The following is a 15,568-nucleotide window of genomic DNA, read 5'->3' on the forward strand; positions in this document are numbered from 1 at the left end:
AGTAAAGCTAGCTAGCTCTACTCCCAGAGAGACAGCTGCACTTCAGGTTCTGCAGTAGAAGTGTTACGCTCAGAGCATACAGTGTGGGGCGGCATGTGGCTCCCCCAGAGCTGGTGCATACCAGAAGCCAGCTCTTAAGCTGGCTCCAGGTGCCTGTTGTCCCTGCTCCTAGGGAGCTGGCTGCTGTCCCATGCTCTTGCCTCTGAAAAGGAGGCAGCAGCGTGGGACGGCAGCTGGCTCCCTGGGAGCGGTGCTGGGAGCCTGCATGTAACCTTTAATGTTAACCCATAAGCTCAGGCTTGTTGGTTAATCATTTAAACAGTTCTACTAATTACATCCCTAGTTTGAATTATTTGCAGCATTCTTGTAAGTAATTGAGGCAGAAACTACAGGCTTGGACTGAGAATAAAGACTAAACTATTGTCTGACCCCTAGAATGTAGGGTTTTTTTTAATACCTTAAAGTTTGTCTTTATACATTTAGATGATCTGATACTATATGGAATGCAGGAGATCTTTTATATGAGAAACTGTAGAATCAGACACTTGTACTTATTTCTGAAATGACTCCAAATCCTTTGTTATTTTCTACACAGTATGGGGATGTCCCAAGTGTAAAAATATATTGATATTGGCAGGATGACCTCTGTAAAACATATTCCTTCCTCGCACCTATTTTTCTTCTCTAACTTTGAGTTCCTTTACCAGTATTAATGAATCACTCACATAAAGAGCCTAAAAAAATGGCAGCATGGATTTGTGGGAGATGTAAAAGAGGAATCTTACTGTTGTAGAATTCAAATCAACACTTTCTATTAAATCTTCCATAACAGGTAGACACTCAAAATATAATATCTTCCAACCAGCAGATACACAGAATTGCTAATTGGTCTGATGACATCATCCCTCATATATGGGACTAGCTGGCTTCCAAAGCACAGTTGTTTTTACCTCCCGCAGGAGCAGCATGTATATTCTTGCCCCTAACTGAAAGTAAGGCCTGAACAAAGGAAAGAATGGAGTAGGCGTCAGAGGACTTCCAATCACATGCTGGTATGCAGCTGCCTCAGCTACAGTACTTGGGGCACCAAAAGACTGCAGCCGTTTTGGTTCCATGACTAATGAAACAGCAATCACAGGACTGCAACATGCATCCTAGCTGATTTTTGCAGAAACTCAAGGGACAGGAACCACACACAACACTTGAATTTTCAGACAGACAAGTCAGCATTTCTGGGCCCTTCTGGCTGAGTTCTTAGAGAAGCTCAAACACAAAGGCAACTCTAAGGAAAGGGGAGGTGTTGCAGGAGAAAGAAGGAATGGGAGTGCATCCTCAGATAGATGAAGCAACCCTTTGGGGGAGAGATTTTTCATCCTTCTAGAGCTCAGCCTTTAGCTCCCCATATACCATTGCACAATGATCTTGGATAACTTTTGCTCCAGCTCTGGGCTGTAAGCCCTGTGGTATGCAGACCCAGGCTCAATATTGTCCTCAGATCTGACCTAACTTATTCCATCATCTCCACAAAGAAGAGTTAGAGGATGCTGGTGCTTTTGTTTCTTCAGAAAAACACCATCAGGAAGCCTCGCTCATCACTTTTGTATCAGTATTCTTATACACTGAGACATTCTGACCTCTTCAGAGAGCCCTGGAGATGACTAAAGAACCATTCTGTGTGCAGCATTTGCAGAAGCCAGTCCAGCTCATTCCCAGCCACAGAGACTTGGGGAATTGAGCAGCACAGAGCATTTATATGAGATACCAAGAGAGAAGACAAAAAGTTTCCCATTTTTCTAAGATGTAAACATATTGTATCTTATTGGAGGAGTCCTTCCATCTCCCAGTTGGGACTATTTAGCCCCTTTCACCTCCCAGCTCCTACATCTTTCACCTCTGAAATGCTTCTGCCTCTGTCCTAAGTGGAGCAATAACAATCTCAGGAAAAACAAAGGCCCTTTACTTAACTAAAGAGACATGTCACAGAGCTCCTCTGATATCTGGTATCCAGAGCACTACAGGCTTATAGAGAAACAGGCTTAGGAGTTAACGAAAAGAGAATAGTTACAGAAATGTAGCCGTGTTAGTCTGGTGTAGCTGAAACAAAAAACAGGACTATGTAGCACTTTAAAGACTAATAAGATGGTTTATTAGGTGATGAGCTTTCGTGGGCCAGACCCACTTCCTCAGATCAAATAGTGGAAGAAAATTGTCACAACCATATATACCAAAGGATATAATTAAAAAAATGAACACATATGAAAAGGACAAATCAAATTTCAGAACAGAAGGGGGATGCGGGGGGAGAAGGTAAATGTCTGTGAGCTAATGATATTAGAGGTGATAACTGGGGAAGCTATCTTTGTAATGGGTAAGGTAATTAGATTCTTTGTTCAAACCTAAGCGTAAAGTGTCAAATTTAAGCATGAATGAGAGTTCAGAGGATTCTCTTTCAAGTGGAGTCTTGAAAGGCTTTTGAAGCAGGATGCAGGTAATCAAGTCGTTGAGACAATGTCCTTTCTGGTTGAAATGGCAAGAAACTGTTTTTTCTTTGTGATCCTGTCTAATATCTGTTTTGTGGGCATTAATCCTTTGCCGAAGTGTCTGAGACGTTTGTCCAATGTACATAGCAGATGGACACTTTCGACACATGATAGCATAAATTATATTTCTGGATGCGCAGGAATATGTGTTCTTGATCTTATAATTCACTTGGTTAGGTCCAATGATGGTATCAGCAGAGTGAATATGTGGACAGAATGTCTATTCTGTATAGTCTGAACAGAATGTCTGTCATCTGTATAGAATCATAGAATACCAGGACTGGAAGGGACCTCGAGAGGTCATCAAGTCCAGGCCTCTGCCCTCATGGCAGGACCAAATACTGTCTAGAGACCATCCTTGATAGACATTTATCTAACCTACTCTTAAATATCTCCACAGATGAAGATTCCTCAACCTCCCTGGGCAATTTATTCCAGTGTTTGACTACCTTGACAGGAACTTTTTCCTAATGTCCAACCTAAATCTCCCTTGCTACAGTTTAAGCCCATTGCTTCTTGTTCTATCCCCAGAGGCCAAGATGAATACGTTTTCTCCCTCCTCCTTATGACACCCTTTTAGATATCTGAAAACTGCTATCATGTCCCCCCTCAATCTTCTCTTTTCTAAACTAAATAAACCCAATTCCTTCAGCCTTCCCTCATAGGTCATGTTCTCTAGACCTTTAATCATTCTCGTTTCTCTTCTCTGGACCCTCTCCAATTTCTCCACATCTTTCTTGAAATGAGGTGCCCAAAACTGAACACAATACTCCAATTGAGGCCTAACCAGCACAGAGTAGAGCGGAAGAATGACTTCTCGTGTCTTGCTCACAACACACCTGTTAATGCATCCCAGAATCATGTTTGCTTTCTTTGCAACAGCATCACACTGCTGACTCATATTCAACTTGTGGTCCACTGTAACCCCTAGATCCCTTTCTGCTGCACTCCTTCCCAGACAGTCGCTTCCCATTCTGTATGTGTGAAACTGATTGTTCCTTCCTAAGTGGAGCACTTTGCATTTGTCTTTATTAAACTTCATCCTATTAACCGCGGACCATTTCTCCAATTTAACCAGGTCATTTTGAATTATGACCCTATCCTCCAGATTAGTCGCAACCCCTCCCAGCTTGGTATCATCTGCAGACTTGATAAGCGTACTTTCTATACTAATACCTAAATCGTTGATGAATATATTGAACAGAGCCTGTCCCAAAACAGACCCCTGCGAAACCCCACTTGTCCTGCCTTTCCAGCAGGATTGTGAACCGTTAATAACTACTCTCTGAGTGTGGTTATCTAGCCAGTTATGCACCCACCTTATAGTAGCCCCATCTAAGTTGTATTTACCTAGTTTATTTATAAGAATATCATGCGAGACCGTATCAAACGCCTTACTAAAGTCTAAGTATACCACATCCACCGCTTCTCCCTTATCCACAAGACTCGTTATCCTATTAAAGAAAGCTATCAGATTGGTTTGACATGATTTGTTCATTACAAATCCATGCTGGCTGTTCCCTATCACCTTGCCACTTTCCTAGGCTATGTCTACACTGGCTCAAATTTGTGCAAATACTTTTAACGCAAGAGTTTTTGCTTTAAAAGTATTTGTGCAAGAGAGCATCTACACTGGCATCTACACTGGTGGAGTTCGAGTTAATGTTTGACTGCCGTGTGTAGTCGCGGGCAGTTAGTTCAGACTAGGGGGATTTAAAAATGGCGCCCGGACGGGAAGATGCAAATAAAGCCTGGGATATTTAAATCCCAGGCTTCATTTGCAACTTCGAATGCCTACATTAGCCTCCCTAGTTTGAAGTAGGGGGCTAGTGTAGACATACCCTCAACTCTGAAAGGGTAAGGTGAGTGAGAAACTTGTAGCTATCTTGACTGTGTTGGAATACATTTAGTTGAAGCTTGAATTTAGGAAAATTGAACTTATCACTTTGAACCAGTGTGTTAGCAGATCTGACATTTGACTTTTATTGATTGTTCATCTGGGAAGGAGTACAGATAGACAGGACCTTTACGTTACTTCTGGACTAGGAACTTTAGGAAACATTTAAGGCTTCCAAAACTACTTCGTGCCATGTTTTTCTCAAAAGAACAAAATGGTTGAATTTTAATTTTGGTGAAATACTGTATATATTGTATTCTTTTAATTAAATGGATTATTACTTGCAATTTTTTGTAATTACATAGACTGGTATGGTGCGCTGTGATACAGCTGTTGGAACACCTGACTACATATCGCCTGAAGTCTTGAAGTCACAGGGAGGTGATGGCTGCTATGGACGGGAGTGTGATTGGTGGTCGGTGGGAGTTTTTCTTTTTGAGATGCTTGTTGGTGAGTAATAATTTAATTTTGTCAAGTCGGGACTTAAAAACCTCTATGGTACGTCTAGACTTACACGCTTCTTTCGAAAGTGACCGTCTAGACAGCTATAACTTTTTTGAAAAAGCGATCCATTTTTTCAAAAGAGAACACCCAGGCAATCTGGATGTACTTCTTCGAAAAAGCCCTGTTTGCGGTCAATAACATCTTTTTTTGAAAGAGCTCTTTCGAAAAAAGGAGTTCTTCATAAAATGAGGTTTACCTCTGTTGAAAAAACCACTGCGTTCTTTCGATTTAATTTCAAAAGAACACAGCAGCAGTCTAAACGCAGGTGAAATTTTTTCGTAAAAAGGCCACTTTTTTTGGGAAAAAACCTGTAGTCTAGACATAGCCCTAGAGATGGAGATTCCACTACCTCCCTAGTTAACCTATTCCAGTGCTTCACCACCTTCCTAGTGAAATAGTTTTTCCTAATAGCCAACCTAGACCTCCCCCACTGTAACTTGAGACCATTGTTCCTTGTTCTGTCATCCCTGAGAACAGCCTCACTCCATACTCTTTGGAACCGTCCTGTCAATTACATGCACTTCTTCCCCCTCCCCCTCACTTGTTGCCTCTGTATCAGAGGCAGCAAAAGGGGGCATGTGGGAGGCGGTACCTAGATCCCACGGAGCTGCCTGCTTTCTTCCTCCCCCATATGCTGCTGCTTTTGATAGAGAGGCAGCAACACGGAGGGTGAGAGGGGCAGGTGGGAGCCAGTACACACAGGAAGCCAGCTTTCAAGCCAGCTTCCCAAGTGTATTGGCTCCCATGGAGCCGCTTGCCCCCCTGTGCTACTGCCTCGTCATCCGAGGCACCAGTTGAGTTGGGACCAGGCGAGGGCTGATACGAGAGCTGATACGTGTGGCTTTTAGGATGGCTCTCTTCACTTGCTGGCTCTGCAGAGCTACCTCCCCCCCTCGCTATCTCCTACAGCGGCTGGCAGATTAGGTAGGACTAGTGCTCGCAGGACGGAGGCAGCAGTGCAGAGTGGCAGGGGGCTCCCTGGGAGTGGGGCTGGGAGCACACTGGCTGTTGGCCCCACTCCTGAGGACTATAGAATAATCATGTAATCGAAATTATTTGGTGCAGTTACATGATTATTCAATTACAAGGTATCTAACATCCCTGTCCTGGACTAGCCCTTGCCACTTTACCCTGGAACAGAGATTTGCTCATATAAGGCTAATATACTTCCCTTCCGTCACTATCTTACTCCTCTGGCCTGACCCTGTCACACTTGATAGGAATCTTTTATGATGGTGTTGAAGAGAAAAGGGGAAGAGGGTGGGAGCATTGATTGACCATGGAATCTGCGTGTCTGATGAATGACTTCTGCAGGAGCCAAACTAAGACTAATTAGAATCTAGTTGGGAGGTCTCAGCAGAGTCTGAGAGTTTAATTGATACTAATGTACAGGCAGTCCCCGGGTTACGTACAAGATAGGGACTGTAGGTTTGTTCTTAAGTTGAATCTTTATGTAAGTCGGAACTGGCGTCCAGATTCAGCCACTGCTGAAACTGACTGCCAGTTCTGACTTACATACAGAATCAACTTAAGAACCCCAAGCGTCCCCAAGTCAGCTGCTGCTGAAACTGATCAGCAGCTGATTCCAGGAAGCCCGAGGCAGAGCAACTCTGCCTTGGGCTTCCTGTAGTCAGCGCTGGTCAGTTTCAGCAGTGGCTAAATCAGGACGCCTGGGGCAGAGCAGCTGGGGTGCTGCTGGGTTGCTCCAGTAGCGCCTCTCCTCGGCGCTACTGGACCAACCCAACAGCACCCCATCTGCTCTGCCCCAGGCGTCCTGATTCAGCCGCTGCTGAAACTGACCAACAGCGGCTGAATCAGGACCAGAGCAGCTGGGGTGCTGCTGGGTTGGTCCAGTAGCGCCCAGAGCGGTGCTGCGGGACCAACCGGCAGCGCCCCAGCTGCTCTGCCACAGGCGTCCAGAGAAAAGCCTAGTCTGCTGGGGGGGGGGGGGCGTACTGGCTGCGCCCCCACCCCCCACCCCAGCAGACCAGGAAGACACGGGCGGCGGACCGATACGCACCGTGGTCCCGCCGCCTGGGTCCTCCGCGGCTTTGCTCCCAGTCTCCCTGGTCTGCTGGAGACCAGCAGATCAGGGAGACTGGGAGCAAAGCCTCTGAGGACGCCGGCAGCGGGACAGCCGCGGGGCGTCTGGGCTGTCCCGCTGCCGGCTTTCCCCGCGGCTTTGCAAAGCCTCGGGGAAGCCAGCAGCGATGCAGCCCAGGCGCGCCTGGGCTGCCTCGCTGCCTGGGCTGCCTCGCTGCCCGAGCCCCCCCGCGGCTTTGCAAAGCCGCGGGGGGGCTCGGGCAGTGAGGCAGCCCAGGCGCACCTGGGCTGCATCGCTGCCGGCTTCCCCGAGGCTTTGCAAAGCCGCGGGGGGGAGCCTCGGGCAGCGGCTTTGCTCCGCGTCTTCCTGGTCTGCAGACCAGGGAGACGCGGAGCAGCTTTTTTCGCCCGGAGTACACGGGCGGCGGGACCGCAAGGTCCCGCAGTCCGTGTACTCTGGGGCAGCCCCGTTCGTAACTGCGGATCCGACTAAAGTCGGATCCGCGTAAGTCGGGGACTTCCTGTATGTGCTATCTTGTTCTTTCTCAGAGCCTACTTCTGTTGATTCTTCTTTTTTATATCCTCCTCCAGAGCAAAAGGGTCTCTGTATATTAGTGTTTAAAGGCTAATAGAACATTTTCACCATGTGCAAAGTATCATGGCTGATAATTATTGAATCTGTTAAATCAAATGCCTTTTTATTCTGCTGAATGTTTTTCTCCTGATCGTCAAAATAGGAAACTTTGGTCACTAAATCTATTCCTCCAGGTTTTTTTTCCCCATTAACCTGTGTTTCAACTCTGAAAGAAATTTATGTAAAAATGGCAGCTTCTTAGTCAATGGATTTGTTCATTTTGCATATTCAGATCATAACAGATCATTTTAGTTACATACATTTTGATTTCTGTTGTTCTTAGAAGTGCAGAATGGACATCATTAAGAGTGATTTCTATTTCATAGTATGCATCAACAGAAGTGTTTAGTAGGTTCCAGTCAATTATTCCTGTGCAAGCCCCTCGAAATTAGTGGATTTACACAGGTGTCACTGAGAGCACAATTGAAAGGCAATGTATAAGTATGACAGATCTTCTATACTGATGGTGCACAAGGTAGAAAAATCCTACACCTTGTTTCCCTTGGCAAGACTTTGTAGTGCAGGTATTTAGGGGATAGTAGTTTTAGTTGTCAATGGAATACCATATGATTACAAAAAATTAGATACAGTAAAAGTTTTGTTATCCAGTACTCTGTTAAACAGAAAACTGATAACTGGCATTGCCCCCAGCCAATAAAGAAAATTTGAAATTAACAGTGTGAGATGGACTGCCAGCTTCACTCCTGGGGAGGAGGCTTCCTCCTGCCTGGGAGAGGAGCCGGAAAGGGCTGCTTTGTTATCTGGCACATTCAGTGAAACCGCAATCGCCGTACATCACTGTACAATGAACATGGATCATACAATCCCAGTTTTATGGAGCCATTTTTCACAATAAGCATGCAATTTATAATTTATAGTTCTGCTTTCCTCTTTCTCTGTTTAATTTAAAATACTTAAATTTAAAATTTATTCATATTTTATTTTAGGGGACACTCCATTTTATGCAGACTCCTTAGTAGGAACATATAGTAAAATCATGGATCACAAGAATTCATTAAATTTCCCAGATGATGTGGAAATATCTAAGCATGCAAAGAATCTCATCTGTGACTTCTTAACTGATAGGTAGGTGTGTGTACTATATTTGTACAATCTCACGTACAGTTGGTGCAAACACATGTGTGGATCCTAAACAATGGATTTCTTCCCCTTTAATTGTGCTGTCTCTGTCATTCCCAGTTTTAGATAAGGTTAATTTGCCTCCTGCTTTTTAGTGGCTGGCTGTTTTGCAAGCTCTGCAATATGTTTAACTAAAACTAGTGGTTTTATGAGTACTTTTGGCAATAACTTCATTGGCCATATTCTTCTTACAAAAAATTGGCCAGTTGCCAGGTAGGGATATAAAAATTCTGATTAATCAGTCAACTGATTAAACATTGGGCCTGCCTAACATTTAACTGATTAAGCAACTAAGCAGGATCAAGCCCCGAGGCTGGGACTGTTGCCACTGTTGGCAGCAGGAGGCTCCAATCCCGGCAGGGGGGGGCGGGGCTACAGCCACCACCTGCAGCAAGGACGCTCCCAGTCCCAGTCGTGGGGATGGGGCTGCTGTCACTGCAGGCAGCAGGAGGCTACCAGCCCAGCCTCAGGACTGTTGCTGCTGCTGGCTCTCAGCCCCCCTGGGGCAGCCCTGTGCCTGTAGCAGGCCATGGGCGGGGGGGAGGGCTGCTCCCAGGCACTGGTTAATCAGCACCCAGTAAGATGATGCTTACCAGGTAACTGGTTACCCATTCAAATTCTTACTGCCAGGCAATCAGGTCCAAAATATACTTATAATGTTTGAAATACATTGTGGCTATGTCTACACTAGCATGATTTTCCGCAGATGCTTTTAACGGAAAAGTTTTCCGTTAAAGCACTTGCAGAAAAGAGTGTCTAGATTGGCACGGACGCTTTTCCGCAAAAGCACTTTTTGCGGAAAAGCATCCGTGCCAATCTAGACGCGATTTTCCGCAAAAAACCCCGATCGCCATTTTCGCGATCGGGGCTTTTTTGCGCAAAACAAATCTGAGCTGTCTACACTGGCCCTTTTGCGCAAAAGCTTTGTGCAAAAGGACTTTTGCCCGAACGGGAGCAGCATAGTATTTCCGTAAGAAGCACTGATTTTAGAAAGTAGGAAGTCAGTGTTCTTGTGGAAATTCAAGCAGCCAGTGTAGACAGCTGGGAAGTTTTTCCGCAAAAGCCAAATGCTTTTGCGGAAAAACTTGCCAGTCTAAACACAGCCTGTGAGTTCTTTGAGGCATGGCACAAGTTAATTTGTGTTCATTAAGCACTGAGCGTGTTGTCAGCACTCAGTAAATAATAATGAAAACAAATATATTATCAAAAATAGATAGTTTTATGCAGAAAGTTATTCCAGTTTTCTTAGAAGAGATGCTTATGCTTTTTAAAACTGTATTAATTTACAAGTATAGCTAATTCTCCAGAAAAGGGAGTAATTCTGAATGTAAACTGCTAAATGAGATCTGTTGTTTAGTGGAACTCTTCATTGGTATTAAGCTGATGTAGCTTGTTCTTGCCTCAGCCACCTCCACCTTTCTCTCTCTTCTCCTCCCTTTCTCTTATGCTTTGCTATGCTGATCCTCCACTTCCATGTGCTAGGACAGTCCAGGAGATGCTGTAATGGGCACAAGAATATCTAACTGCCCCTGTATAAAACTATGGTACGCCCACATCTTGAATACTGTGCACAGATGTGGTATCCTCACCTCAAAAAAGTTATTTTGGCTTTGGAAAGAACTCAGAAAAGGGCAACTAAAATGATTAGGAGTTTGGAACGGGTCCCATATGAAGAGAGGCTAAAGAGACTGGGACTTTTCAGTTTAGAAAAGAGGAGACTGAGGGGGATGTGATAGAGGTACAGTAAAACTCCGATGGTCTGGCATCTGACGGTCCGGCACTCCTGATGGTCTGGCACCATCAGGAACCCGGAAGTGCTCCGGGCAGGCGGACCATTGGAGCTGCTCTGCCCCCAGCTTCCCCTATTCAGCCGCTGCTAAAACTGACCAGCGGCTGAATCCGAAAACCGGAGGCAGAGCAGCTGGGGCGCTGCCGGGTAGGTCCCCTAGCGCTGCCCCTCAGGGCTGCGGGACCAACCGGGCAGCACCCCAGCTGTCCCCGATTCAGCCGCTGCTGAAACTGACCAGCGGCTGACTCCAGGAAGCCCGGGGCAGAGCAGCTCTGCCTCGGGCTTCCTGGAGTCAGCCGCTGATCAGTATCAGCAGCATCTGACTTGGGGGCACTTGGGGCAGAGCAGCTGGGGTGCTGCCGGGTTGGTCCAGTAGCGCCGAGGAGCGGCGCTGCGGGACCAACCCAGCAGCACCCCAGCTGCTCTGCCCCAGGCGTACCCAAGAGCAGCTGGGGTGCTGTCGGGTTGGTCTCGCAGTGCCAAGGGTCGGCGCTACCAGACCAACCCCGCAGCACTCCAGCTGCTCTGCCCCAGGCGTCTCCGATTCAGCCGCTGCTGGTCAGTTTCAGCAGCGGCTGAATCAGGGACGCCAGGGGCAGAGCCGGACTATCGGAAGGGGGGCTATGAGGGGTCTGGAGTGGCATCCCCCCCACCCCAGGCCCCTCATAGCCCCCTCTTCTGATAGTCCGGCATATCTGATAATCCGGCACCCCTGGGTCCCAAAGGTGACCCTTATATCAGAAGTTTACTGTATATAAAATCAAGAGTGGTGTGGAGAGGATGAATAAAGAAAAGTTATTTATTAGTTCCCATAATAGGAAAAACTAGAGGACACCAAATTAAATTAATAGGTAGCAGGTTTAAGGCTAATAAAAGAAAGTTCTTCTTCACACAGTACGTAGTCAACCTGTGAAATTCCTTGCCAGAGGAGGCAGTGAAGGCTAGGACTATAACAGAGTTTAAAGAGAAGCTAGATAATTTCATGGAGGTTACGTCCATAAAAGGCTATTAGCCAGGGGATAGAAATGGTGTCCCTGGCCTCTGTTTGTTAGAGGCTGGAGATGGATGGTACGAGATAAATCGCTTGATCATTGTCTTCGGTCCACCCTCTCTCTGGGGCACCTGGTGCTGGCCACTGTCAGCAGACAGGCTACTGGGCTAGATGGACCTTTGGTCTGACCCAGTACGGCCATTCTTATGTTCAAGAATGACACAGTGTAGAATCAGAGGGATAACTAACTCCCTGTTGCCCTCATACTCCCTAGTGCTGAACAGAGCTTGGCCATAGTAGAGAATCTAGTCAGTAGTTTTGACTGAGTAGAATGATTGATTTAAAAAAAAAAAAAAAAAGTCAAGAAATATTTGTGGTGGTATGTACCAGTTCTGTATTTCAAAGAGGGGGACTGTGTGGTCTGCTGAAGAAGATTGCATGCAGCTAAAGAAAAAGTAATGAAAGAGCTGCTTTCGTAGGGATTTTTCTTGTTCAAGACCTAGGATGTCTGGAAAGTGGAGAGTATGTGTGTGTGTGTGTGTGTGTGTGTGTGTGTGTGTGTGTGTGTGTATATATATATATATATATATGTGTCCAGAAGTACTTCCCCCACGTGGGTATGCCTTCCTGTTTATATTAAATGTGGTGCTTGAGGGGTTTATTTTAAACAGATGCCTTTTTTCTGTATGCATGATTATTACTGAAGCACTTAAAGTGACAAGAAGGAATGAGTATCTATCATGTGACTGGCTTGTTTAAGTCTGTAAGTTGTTTTTATGTTCCTAGAGCTAACTTAAAAGAGAGTTTTATATAAAGAATAAGTTTGTTATAACTTCTAAAACTTGCCATATAGTGACTTCATTATATATGAAAGCAAAAGACATGTAAGGGTTATTTTTCAGGGGAGGACGTTAGAAATTTTGAATACTTATTTCATTGGGATTTTGAATAACCGTTCTGTGTTCTAAGCCAGACCTCCCTTCATTTGCGTCCCAAGGTTTGTCATGTGGTTTGGCAGACTTTCTAAGTTTGCCGTTAATTTTTTTTTTTTTATTTAAAACTTGTGCCTGTGTGCTCCCCTTCCACAAAAAAATCTAGATGGAAAAATGTTGTACTCCACACGTGGCAGATTCAGAATTCTAGCCATTTTAATACTTACAGCGAGCCTGCAAAGAAACTGGGAGCATTTTTAATATAAGAAATGACTGATGAGTTGATTTTAACCAAAGTTAGCCTGAATTACATTTACTGCCCATATATCTTTGAATCTTAATTTTGTTTAAAGTTTCTTTAAGTGCAAGTTACAAGTTATTTAACAAAAATGAAGTAATGATTTTCTAATGTGAAATTGGGTTAATTGCTATGTTTAGGGAGGTGCGACTTGGGAGAAATGGGGTAGAAGAAATTAAACAGCACCCTTTCTTTAAGAGCGATCAGTGGAACTGGGATAACATTCGAGAGAGTAAGTAAATTGTAGTTTAGATTTTAACATATTGAATATTTGCATAAAAAGCTAATTTGATTAGCTTTAGTTAATTAACAGCATGGAATTAAAAATGTAACACTTAAAATATTACTGTACAAAACTTATGTGAAGTAATTTTTTGTCTCAAGGGCTTTCACATAAATTGTTTCTCTTGCTATCATTCTTGTCAATAGAAAAAGCTGTCCTAAATACCTCTTTTCTCTTTTAATCAAAACTTCTGTTATGAAATGCACTTATTGAAGCTTCTTAATATAGTTAAAATTGGGATTAAATATGTGTCTTAAATCTTGCTGCTTTAGAAAATGTATGTTTTGTGAGGTAAAAACTGTGCCTGCCTCAGGAAATTGATTTTTTTTAATGGTTTTCTTTGTATTGTGTGGTAACAGATAATTTCAAACCAGTTACTTTGTCAAATGTAGGTGTGGAAAGAAAATATATACCATGTACCAGGTTTACCGTATGTGTTGATATTGTGTGTCGAAATACCCCTAACGGAATGTTACCATAAAGCTGACTATTTTTTCCTTTGTAGCTGCTGCTCCTGTTGTACCTGAGCTTAGCAGTGACATAGACAGCAGTAATTTTGATGACATTGAGGATGACAAAGGAGACGTGGAAACCTTTCCAATCCCCAAAGCCTTTGTGGGAAACCAGCTGCCTTTTATAGGATTTACCTATTATCGAGAGAATCTGTATGTGACATATTTTAATGTACATTTTGTCAAATACAGCTGAAAATTATTTAATTATATTCCTGTCTTCTTGGTTAAACACACGTGTAATTTTACACTGTAATATAGTTCTGTCCCTTGTTGAATATGTAAAATGTGGAGTTTAAGTTGGATTTATCAAAATATGCCAATTTTTAGATGTTTCTAATTTTATGTAGTAACTTATAAAATTGCTGTTGTGTTCTAGCCTATATACTCTTTTTTTTTTAATTAGCTAATTTCAGAAAAAAAGTGTACAAATAGAGCATATGCTGTGTTAGGGCTGTTTCTTTTCATTACTATTTAAGTTCAATTTGCATTATGAGTCATGTGTATTCTATCTACATAATTAATATAACTATTGTAAGTAATTCCTTTAAACATTAGAAACTAGTATTGAACTGAAGTTAAGTCTGAACATTCATTTTGGTCAAGAGAACATTCAAATGAAAACTCATACTGAATAAAAATGGCTTAATTCTGAGACTAGCCTAGTGGAGATTAAGACTTGAGAGAATTGATTAAAATGAGTTGATTGGCATGGTTGCTAGAGTTGTTGAAAACTTGAATAAGAGTTGGTTTTTTTCTGACAGGTTGCTAAGTGACTCTCCTCAGTCTTGTAGAGAAAATGAATCCATGCAATCCAGGAAAAATGAGGTAAGTACTTTTTAAAAATAAACTTTAATGTATGTTTAACTTATTTTGCTATGACTGTTAAGACTTGTACAATGTTCAGTTATGAATAATTGTGTAATTCTGTATAATATATTTTATCTAATTACTGACAGATTCAATCTGTGAACATGAAAATGTCAAACTACTATATGAAATTGTAGAGTATAAATTTTAATGAATGGCTTGTGTTTATATAGTATTAATTTCATGTAGAAATAAGAGTTGTATTAATGTTTGTGTAAATTACTGCAATAATTGAAAATGCATTTCCTGTAATTAAACAAATATTTGTAAACTCCAGAATATTTTCTAATTAAAACATGATTATAGTCCAAGATGACCTTCAAAGTATAAGATATTCTGTGTCTGAAATTTGAGTACTCATAGTAATACAATTTTTTAAAATAGGTTTTTGGAAATATTTCTTTGCCTTTTTAATGCTCACAATTTAAAAAAAATGATTTCTTTTTTACAGGACAGCAAAGAGGTAGGTGCATTATTTTGAATAATGAAAAAGTAAGATAGATATTTTTTGTTACCATGAAATAATATCTTAAAAGTTTAGGATGATAAACCTTTAACAGTAGATTAATCTGTTTATGAATAAACAAATTGTGTAAATTGCTTATAAGAAGAGACCCTACAGTCAGTTATAAATGAAATAAGGTTAATAGTCATTCAAATTTATACTATAGTTACCTTTAATTCCTATTTGGCAACCAGAATTTGTTTTGCAAATAAATGTGTAAGACATTTTTTTCACCAGAAAACATTTTGCTCCAGGGAACATTGTAGATTTTGGCTCCACATCTATGTGATTCATCACAAATTTGTCCAGGGGAGGAAAAGTTAAATTTTCACGCATTATTGGTGAAGGAATGGTTATAACCTTAAAACTGACCCTCAGCTGGCATGAGTGTGTGAATCAGGAACATTTATTCAGAATTTGTGGATTGCCAACTGAGTTAATGCACTAAAATGACAGGAAGTCTGTTTGGATTTTTGTATATATCAAAGTAAATTAATATATTAACACTATTGATGTTAGCCCTCTCTTAGTAAATCAACAGAATTTTGTCTTTAATTAAAAATTGTGAGGGTTTGCTCATTTTTAAACCTTACAAGCAACTGTGGAAAAAGATCATACTACACACCAGGC

General features: G+C 42.6%; 1 protein-coding gene across 7 annotated transcripts in view; it reads left to right on the top strand.

The window, feature by feature from the left end:
• Window positions 1-15,568, top strand: part of ROCK2 (Rho associated coiled-coil containing protein kinase 2) — a 155,746-nt gene that overhangs the window by 97,214 nt on the left and 42,964 nt on the right. For 6 of the 7 annotated variants that reach the window (XR_012902516.2, XM_075923482.2, XM_075923480.2 and 3 more), the window contains 6 exons: window positions 4,743-4,887; window positions 8,566-8,704; window positions 12,909-13,000; window positions 13,557-13,716; window positions 14,328-14,391; window positions 14,885-14,896. Coding sequence is in view for 6 of the 7 variants with exons in the window: in XM_075923482.2 (XP_075779597.1) it covers window positions 4,743-4,887; window positions 8,566-8,704; window positions 12,909-13,000; window positions 13,557-13,716; window positions 14,328-14,391; window positions 14,885-14,896 (612 nt within the window). In the remaining variant the exon portion in view is untranslated. The remainder of the gene's footprint in view (window positions 1-4,742; window positions 4,888-8,565; window positions 8,705-12,908; window positions 13,001-13,556; window positions 13,717-14,327; window positions 14,392-14,884; window positions 14,897-15,568) is intronic. The other variant, XM_075923481.2, reaches the window with a different exon arrangement.

This window comes from Pelodiscus sinensis, chromosome 3, assembly GCF_052426305.1.
Source record: "Pelodiscus sinensis isolate ZL-2025 chromosome 3, ASM5242630v1, whole genome shotgun sequence".
Classification (NCBI taxonomy): Eukaryota; Metazoa; Chordata; order Testudines; family Trionychidae; genus Pelodiscus; species Pelodiscus sinensis.